This window comes from Molossus molossus, unplaced genomic scaffold, assembly GCF_014108415.1.
Source record: "Molossus molossus isolate mMolMol1 unplaced genomic scaffold, mMolMol1.p scaffold_m16_p_16, whole genome shotgun sequence".
In the NCBI taxonomy this organism is placed as follows: domain Eukaryota; kingdom Metazoa; phylum Chordata; class Mammalia; order Chiroptera; family Molossidae; genus Molossus; species Molossus molossus.
Window position 1 is genome coordinate 34,800,075 of NW_023425351.1, and position 9,794 is coordinate 34,809,868.

The window sequence follows — 9,794 nt, forward strand, 5'->3', positions numbered from 1 at the left end:
TTAATTTCTTCCTTCATCTCCTTGGTAACCCATTTATTGTTCAATAACATGCTACTTAGCCTCCATGTTTTCAAATGTCTTTGCATATTCTTATTGCAGTTGATTTCTAGTTGCATGCCACTGTGATCTGAGAAGATGCTTCTTGATTTCAATGTTCTTGAACTTGTAGAGACTTATTTTGTTCCCTAACATGTGGTCTATTTTTGAGAATGGCCCATGTGCACTTGAGAAGAATGTGAATTCTGCAGTTTTGGGGTGTAATTCTCTATAGAGATCTATAAAATCCATTCAATCGAGCGCTTCATTTAGAGTCCGTGTTTCCTTGTTAATTTTTTGTCTAGAAGATTTATCCAGTGATGTCAGCAGGGTAGTGAAGTCCCCTGCTATAATTGTATTGCTACCAATTTCTCCTTTGAATCCTCCAAAAGATTTTAAATATATGTTGGTGCTCCTATATTGGGTGCATATATGTTTACCAAGGTTATATCTTCCTGTTGGATAGATCCTTTCAATATTATGTAGTGGACTGTTTTGTCTCTAATTATGATCTTTATTTTGAAATCTATTTTATCAGATATGAGTATTGCTACCCCAGCTTTTTTTGGCCTTCTGTTTGCTTGAAAAAATTTTTTCCATCTCTTCACTTTCAACTTATGTGAGTCTTTTGTTGTGAGGTGGGTCTCTTGTAAACAACATATATATGAGTCATGCTTTCTTATCCAGTCAGCTACTCTGTATCTTTTTATTGGAGCATCAAACCATTCACATTTAAGGTGATAATTGCCATGTACTTATTTATTGCAATTTTTGTTTAGTGTGGTTGTATTTTTCTTCCTATTTCTTCTATTAATTACAGCGGTCCTTTTAGCATATCTTACAGTGCTGATTTGGTGTTAATATATTCCCTTAGCCTTTTTTGTCTGGAAAGCTCTTTATTTGACCTTCTATTTTGAATGATAGCCTTGTTGGGTGAGTAGTCTTGGATTCAGATCTTGTTTTTCATTACCTTGATTACTTCATGCCACTCCCTTCTGGCCTATAGTGTTTCTGTTGAGAAGTCAGCGGAGAGCCTTATAGGGTTTCCTTTGTAGGTAACCTGTTGCTTATATCTTGCTGCCTTTAGGATTCTCTCTTTGTCTTTAATTTTTGGCATTTTAATTATTATGTGTCTTGGTGTGGGCCTGTTTGGGTTCTTCTTACTTAGGGCTCTCTGTACTTCTTGAATTTGAATGCCTTCTTCTTCACCAAGTTAGGAAAGTTTCTGTCACTGTTTTTTCAAATACGTTCTCTAACCCTTGCCCATTTTCTTCCTCTTCAGGGACTCCTATGATGCAAATGTTATTACATTTCCCGTTGTCCCACAGTTCTCTTAAGTTATCTTCCTGTTTTTAAATTATTTTTTCCATTTGGTTTTCTGATTGGTTGATTTTTTTCTACCCTGTCTTCTAATTCACTGAGCCGGTCCTCAGCTTCCTCTACTCTGCTGGTTAGTCCTTCCAATGTGTTCTTAATTTGTGCTATGTCATTCTTCATTTCCATTTGGCTGGTTTTCAATGTTTCTATATCTTTACTCATGCTGCTGATGTCCTTACTCATGCTGTTGAGCTTCCTCAAGATCATGGCTCTGAACTCTACCTCTGATAATTTGCTTAGCTGCATTTCATTGATCTCATCTTGGGTAGAGTTCTCTTGTTCTTTCATTTGGGATTTGTTTCTTTGTTTCACCATGTTGGCTATCTCAGTGGGTTTTGGAGCCTGCCAAATTTTCCCTGTGGGTGTTGGTGTTCTGCTGTTTGTGGCTCTCTCTATTGGGTTTGGATGAGCCTGGGTGGGCCCACATTAAACACCACTGTCAAGTCTTACTTTCCTGGGTAGATTTGCAAGCCCAGGAAAAGTTAAGTTATCCTCTAGCTTTTTCCTGGTGGCTAGTAGTCTCAGTTACTCAGTGTCTTGGAATGTAACCCTGGTGTTCTGCCTAAAAGGATTTCCAGAGGGTGGGATAGATGCTGGTTGTTAATGAGCCTCAATTTTCATTTCTCTGCCTCACCGGGGAAAGGCTGAATCTCCAAGGGGGAGGGTTACTGCCTTTCCCCACAGCTTGGGGAAGGAGCACACTGGCCACTGTCCTTTGTGGCCACAATTCAGCAAACACTCTGAGTGCCCTCCAAATCCTGGGTGTCCCCACAGAGTTTCAACCCCGTCTGCCCTCCTTTTGCCATAGCCCCCAGGTGAGTGGCTGTGGCTATTTTAGCGCTCTGTCCCTGCTCTCTGTGCTGTGGAGCTGGCTTGGTCTTTATTCCTCAAGGGTATTGCTCACAGCCAAGACTCTGCTTCCTTGGGCTCCCAGCCCACCCCTCTCTTGTGCCTCCACAGATGCTACCAGTGTTCCTGGTTATATGGTCCTGTCCTGCTGCTTTTCTGTTGCTTTTTTCTGAGGAGTTGTCTTCATTGTAGTTGTAATTCCCATTTAGTCCTGGGATATCGTCTGTGTAGCTTCTATTCACTCCATCTCCATTTTCACATCCTCTAAGCTTATCTTGTGTGCAGCTGGGTCACACAGGCCTTTCTGGTGCCCCGGCTCCCTTCAGGTTTCATGGGTAACTGGATCGCACAGTCCCTTTGGGGACCCTGCTCTATGCCTATGTTATGGGCCGCTGGGTCGCAAGGGCCTCTTTGGTGCTTCAGCACTCCACAGGCCCTGTGGGTAACTAGATCGCACAGTCCCTGCTGGGTTGCACCGTCCTCTCTGGTGCTTCAGCACCCTGCAGGTCCTGGGGCTAACTGGATGGCACAGTCTCTGCTGGGTTGCACAGGCCTCTCTGGTGCTTCAGCACCCCACAGGTCCTGTGGGTAACTGGATGGTACAGTCCCTGCTAAGTTGCACAGGCCTCTTTGGTGCTTCAGCACCCAACAGGTCCCGAGGTAACTGGATCGCACAGTCCCTGCTGGGTCGCACAGGCCTCTCTCGTGCCTCTGCACCATGCAGTTCCTGTGGGTGAGCAGCTGGATTGCACCCGTCTCTCTCGGGATCTGGCTTCCCACTGCACTTGTGAGCTACTGGACCACACAGGCCTCTGTGGAGCCCCAGGTCCCGCTGCCTGTGGCTGGGGAGTGCTGCTGCTCTGTGGGGCTCAACTCCTGCTCAGTTTTCTGTAGATTTTGGGGATGGGTCTCAGTCGCTGGTCTGTGCTTCTGTTGCCTGGGGATGGATGTCTGCTCCCCAGCCTCTGTTGCTGGGGGTATATCTAGCCTCTGATTGGGCTGCTACTGTGAGGATGGTGCTGGGCTCCGGGTTGTCTGTGGCTTCTGCGACCAGCACCTTGGGAGCTCCACTACTGTGCACTGGTCTGTGCTGACACAGAGTGTCCACTGGTCTGATGGTGCCAGTGTGCTGGTGGGCTCATGTTGCTGGGCTTTAGCTGTTCTTACTGCCTCCTCCCAGGGACAACCCGGGATCTTCCAAAATGGTGGAACCTCCCTGTGGCATAGGGAGAAGAGCCCTGAAGGGCCGCTTACTGAGGTAGCTGGCTGCTCCCATGTACAGCAGAGGAACCTTCTGCTCAGCGTCTCTGCACTGCATGGGTTTGGTCATCCACCTTCAAGTCTACTCGCACGCTCTCACACACTTGCTCACTCTCTCACACACTGACCCTCCCTCCGGTCCTGCCCACAGCCATCTTCCCTGTATCTTTTTGTTAACCCTAAATTTAAAAAAACTGGCTGGAGTAGAGTAGAGGCTGCTTATGTTTTAGTTGAAATGACAATCCTTGTTTTGAAACATCTCCTTCTAGATTATCTCACTTTTGATCCTGCTCCCCCAGTTCTCCCAGGGCCCCTGAAGGCATTGTGTTTGCTACCCCTGATCAGTAGATTTACTTCCTTTGATTATCATTGCAAGTATACAAACTGCAACACTAGAACTTTACAAATAATTAAATGACATTATCAACTTTTTAGGTCAGGCCACTATACATATTTTAATATAGCAAAGATGTGCATTGAAATAGAAAATATTTAAATAATACTGAATCGTGAATTAATCCTCAGTTGAGGCCTTTGCCTATCTGATCTATTAAGACAAAAGCAAGAACAAAGTATAGTCAGACTCTACCCAGGAAAACAGTTGATTTCCAATATTAACTGAGCAAATATCAGTTCAATGAGGAATCAATTTACTCAAACCTTCTCATAAATTCTGGTGCAGACCACGCCCTTCATCTTACATTCCTTTAAAAAAAGAGAGAGAGAGATCAACTGAATATCTAAAGCTCAAATAAGGAGACAGCAAATTTGTAGTAATAACAGAAATTAAAAACAACTTCATGAGATTAAACTCGGAAAAGATTAAAATATCAGCATGCCCATCTTCAGTAATTTAGAATCATGACCACTAACCAGGAGAAACGGTTTTAAAGTTGATCTATGCTATGGCAGAAGAATTCTTTTAAAATGCCAACTGTTTCTATTCTGTACACCTGAAACTAATACAAAATAATATGGAATGTAATAGTAAATAAATAAACAAATAAATAATTTGCATGCTTTGAAACCTACTAAAACAGTATTTTTCAAAATTATCTGCACATTTGTATTTTCTGAGGAATGTTTAAAAATACTGAAGGCTCCTCCTCCCCCAAAAGGTTTTATCTGTGTTGGGACCCCTATATTGATATTTACTCCTCATGTAAATCTATTGTGCAGCTAGGAATAAAAGAACCTTTATACTAAAGGAAGGGACACTCAAAACACTAAGTGAATCTATTTATAGTCAATGTGTGTGTTAATTAGTAAGCATAGAACCTAAAACTTGAAAAAATCATTAGAGGTCATGTCATATGATCTTTGTCATCCTTCCTATTTGCTGACTAAAAAGGTCTCGAATGAGCTCAGCTTCCATTATTGACACGATTTAGTTCAAGTTACTATGGATTCTTGAAAACAAAACACATAGATATCTATGAATATTCTACAATTGTGCCTTTAGGATTTGTTTTACTTTTAGAACTTAGACTTACTTTTCTCTTTGTGAGTCCCAGCTAGTGAGATTTACCCATACACTCTTTAACTTTACTGTCATTTTTGGGTGTTGTTATTTCTAAAATAACAAGTAGTCCTTCTTAGTTCTAAATTCTTGAACCTAAACTTGAACTTTTGATAGTTTCAATATCACCCAGGCATTAACTCCGACTTCACTTGCAACCATTCTTATCTATTGGGATACTAAAGAAAAAAGAATATTTTGGAAATAATATAACCAATTTCTCTATTTAAGTAGCATTATTTCTGTATTTCGAGGTAAAAATACTCTTACCACTACCATTTTGCCATCCATCAACTTTCTCTTTATTGTGGTCTCTTTGCCATCCCATTTCTGCACTTGATTCAGTGAATCTTTCGCCAAGGTTATGACACTCTGTAAAGACAAGTTCACATAATTGACTTGCTTGGCCGATGGTTGATTAAAGAAGCAGTTTGTTGAGTATTGAACCATTTTCATAAGAAAGGTCTCTTGCAGCACATTCATTTCCACAGAATGGAGAAGTCTACCTTTTCAACACCAACAGGAGTAATTCTCTCTCAAGTTACAGACTTAGAAGAGAAACACTGAACTTTACCTTTGTTTTCCGGTTGTCAGCTGTGGTTTCTTCAAATTCCTGGCCTAGCTTGAAGAAGATCTCTGTATTTTTAAAGGTGCTTTCAGTCCTTATGGTTATAATATCCCCTTTCTTACTGATGATCACTCTGGGTTTAGCCATATTTCCCAGTTTTCTGGTGGCTAACCCCACACCTGAAAATCAAGGTAGTATTAGAATCATGTTGACCCAGAGAGAGCACCTAGAGAGATTGTAGCAGGCTCATTCTGGGCTCAGGTGTGCCTCATGTGCGTAGGTGGCAGGTAGTGTCATCACTACTAAGGACCCCCTCCCATGTTTCATCTCCTGATGGAACACACCATGAACTTTGATATTTTAGGTTTTGTTATTATAAAAGTAATGTCTGCAGATTTGAAAGATAAAAGTGTTCAGCTTGAATAGTGTAAGTCATCCACTTCACCACATCCAACCCTGCACTCTACTGAAAATCACTAATTATAGTTTCTATGGCAGTACAGACATTTTAGTTTTTACATAAAATATAGACGTATTTTTAAATGATTCAATAACATATACACACTGTTCTATGACTTTTCTCCCTCAGTCACATATGGATTTAGAAAAAACTTCCCCCACATCCAAGATAGAATCTCATTTTGAGAAGGCAAGCCAGGTGCAGCCCCTTAAGCAGTGCAGAAACCCCACCCGTGGCTTTTGTAATTCTCTTAATCCACCAACTGCCTACACTACAGTGGAACTAGAAGGCCTCCAAATACCCGGAGGCTTATTATGTATAAAAGGCTCTGAAACTCAGGTTTGAGACTCAGCCTCTGGAGCTGACTCAGCTGGGACAGCACCCATGCCCATTGTGTGTGTGTGTGTGTGTGTGTGTGTGTGTGTGTGTGTAGTCTGTCTCTTCCTGCCAACCGAATTTCTGCCACAACAATTTCTGATATTTTGTTGTGGTCCCTAAATCTAGTTGGCAGGAAAAAATAATCTATCTCCCTTTAAGACCTGTAGCATTCCAAATGATCATAAATAAATAAAATAATAAAAAAAATTTTTCTGCATTTGAAAAACAAAACAAAATTAGACTCAGGTGTTAGTATTAGTATCCAAGATTATAAAAATGCATGGAAAAGGAGAAATGTAAAATGAGAAAAATGTATGAGGAAAAAGTAGTGTATCTATACACATACAGGGGTGGGTAAAAGTAGGTTTGCAGTTGTAGTGCAAATAAACAATACATTACAATAATTAATAAATACAAGAATAAACCCTGTGTTTGCAAACCTACTTTTGCCCACTCCTGTGCCTTTTTAAAAATAAATAAGAAGTGAAGAGTTAGATCTAATAAAGAATTGTGAACTATACTCTTTTTTTCTAATTCTGATTACTCTTATGTTATTTTATATGATTTTCAGCAATGGTTTTCAAATTAAATTTATGTGATAAGGCCTAAGAATCTGTGTTTTACCAACCCCCAGGCATTCTTATGCACTCTAAAATTTGAAAGTGACAGAATTAGGGGGTCCTTCATTGAGACTTTCTTGTGTTTTACTTCTTCCTCAGCTGTGAAGTGAAGTCTATACATTTAACCAATCTGATAGTACAGATCCCCATAAAGTCTCATAGTTTTTCGGGCAACATGACAGGATTTTGCTCATTTTATATATAAATAGAACCTTTCTCATAAACTTTCTGAACAGGTAAGTGAAGCTTCAGGTACTTTGACAAGCGTGGCAACCTGAGGCCATTGACATCACTGTCTATTAGATTTATACAGCTCTGGACATGTCTAAAGACTCTTCCCATTTATTATGCTTGTAAATATGGAACATTCTGTAGAAATAGTGTCAAATAAAGCTGATGTAACTAATGCCTGGATTTTCCATCCACTCCTCCAACTCCAGGAAAGTCTAATGTTACTGCAACTGAGTTTTGAACTCACTGTCACACCCAATTCTCCTTATCTCAGTAACTTCCCTAAGCTATGAACATCCTGCTTTAATGCATCGTCTTTTTACAAATTCTCTGTCTATATGACTATGTAATAATGGACAGCCTAGAAGTAGAGAGAGAAAACTTATAGTTTGGCTAAACATCAAAATTTTAACTTCAGTATCTTCAACTCCTTATATCATGAGCACTTTAGTTGTTATAAAACTAGCATTCAGGAAAGCTAGGGAATGAATGGGTTGACTAAACTTATAAGATTTCTTTCCTGCAGGTCTGAACCCAAAGCCCTATTGATATGAAACTGCCCTTGAAATTAGTGGGAGTTCCATGCATTTAAGCAACTCTCACGTAGGTTAAAATCTATTAATACTGCCACAAACAAAATGCAAACAAATGATCTGGTTGACACAGGAGAAGAACAATCCCAGAAAAGGACTGTAGTTCAGCCTATGTACACTTCCCCCAGCCCCCTGGAGGAGTTAGAAGGCAATAGTCATACAGCTTTCTCCAAAAGAGCCTTCTGAACCAGAAGAAGAAAGCCTTTCTTACCCAGAGCTTTCATGTAGTCATCGAAACGCTCACTGGAGACCAGCTTCCATGTGCCCACAAATCTGCTGCTCATCGTGCTGGATGAGAACTCAACCCAGTTCTCGGTGAGATTCAAGAGACTCCAGTGAGATGCTGGAGCCTCAGAAGATGCTTTTCAAAGAAGTCCATAGCATGTGACTCCCACAGAGACCCAATGGGGAAAAGCAGAGTCAGGCCTGGGCAATGAATGGCTTGTCAATCACCCATTAGGATAAAAGAGAACCTCACATAATGTTTTCTTTCATCTCCAGAAATTTTTATAAAAATCAATGAGAGTACTATTTGAACTTTTAAAAATATTTTTGGTCAATCTTACATTTTAAAGAAGGGCTTATGTCCTTAATGCTTCTGGAAAGAATCCATGAATTGAGTCTTATACCAAACTAACTGAGCATGAAAGGATGAAGGCGTGTGTGTGTGTTCAGGCATCTTGGTCACTCTCAATCCTGAGTCTGCACAATTAAGAATTCTTATTGAAAGAGAAGAAAGAGGGGAAATGTCCCTGAGTATTGTCATGATCGCCTCCACTATGTTGTGGGAGAGAAAAACCAGAAGCAGTATGAGGATGTGGTCATAGGTGAGGGAGGCTCGGCATAGCTCACATATTCAAGCAGGCAGAGTGGGAGGCAAACACAGCCAGTGTGTTAGAGCAGAGACAGAAACTGGATTCACGGAGGGAAGAGAATAGCGATCCAACACGCTCCTTGACTCCAGCGATGATCGTCATTTAAAAAGGATATTAAGATTGAATTAGGCAGGCTCTAGTCAATACAGAAACTTTAAATCCTTAAAAAAAATAAATCTACAATTATATAAAGAGAATGGATTTTCTTCAAGCATAATACTAATATATACGGAGAGCTCACTGTGGGGCAGTCACTGTGCTAAGGGCTTAATATGCATTTTTTCATGTAATCTTCAATAATCTTCAACAATTCCAGGATCCAGGTACTATTATTATATCCATTTACCAAAGAGAAAATTAAGCTAACTTTCCAACTGTGACATTTAGAAACGGTGAACACAATTTTTAAAAATTCCTCAAGGCGTCAGATTAAAAGGTAAAAGAAAAAAAAAATAAAGGTCTAGGATTTGGGCACAAAAGGATAACCCAGAGAAACAGGCCCAATATGGGGGCTGCTGCTCCTATAGGCAGCTATGAATTCTGCGAGAGGCAGGAGAGAGACCTAAGTGTGAGAACACTTATGATGGTGTCCCAGGTTTTGGGGACAATGACGAAGAGCCTGGTTAATCATCACATGTTGGTTTGGGACCTTGAAGGGCTGCAACAGGGAAGCAAAGGGGAACTGCATGTAGACCTGTGCTCGTACCCAGTCGACTTTGCAATCGGGGCAGTTAGCGAGCTGGCCAGTCAGAGATAGACACTGCCTCCCTCCAGAGAAGATCGTGTCACCCTAGGTCCAAGTTTATGTCTACAGTTTTCATACACATTGTTAATAAGAAATAAATAGAACAAAAGGGACCAGAAAATATGCTCAAAAAACAAACAAAAAAACCAAAATCCACAAAACAATAAACAGCAGAAATAGATCATTAACAGCAGATATTAATAAAAAAACAAGCATATTATAGAATATATCATCAAAACCAAAAGTTTTTGTAAAGACTAGTAAAGTTGACAAACTCTTAGCA

General features: G+C 40.5%; 1 protein-coding gene across 1 annotated transcript; it reads right to left on the reverse strand.

The window, feature by feature from the left end:
- Positions 1–4,176: 4,176 nt before the first annotated feature.
- LOC118631692 (myelin P2 protein) lies at positions 4,177–8,175 on the reverse strand. The gene is made up of 4 exons (XM_036264212.1): positions 8,103–8,175; positions 5,616–5,788; positions 5,312–5,413; positions 4,177–4,227 (listed from the first exon to the last, which is right to left on the reverse strand). The coding sequence occupies exons 1-4, from the start codon at positions 8,173–8,175 to the stop codon at positions 4,177–4,179; spliced, it is 399 nt and encodes a 132-aa protein (XP_036120105.1).
- Positions 8,176–9,794: the final 1,619 nt, after the last annotated feature.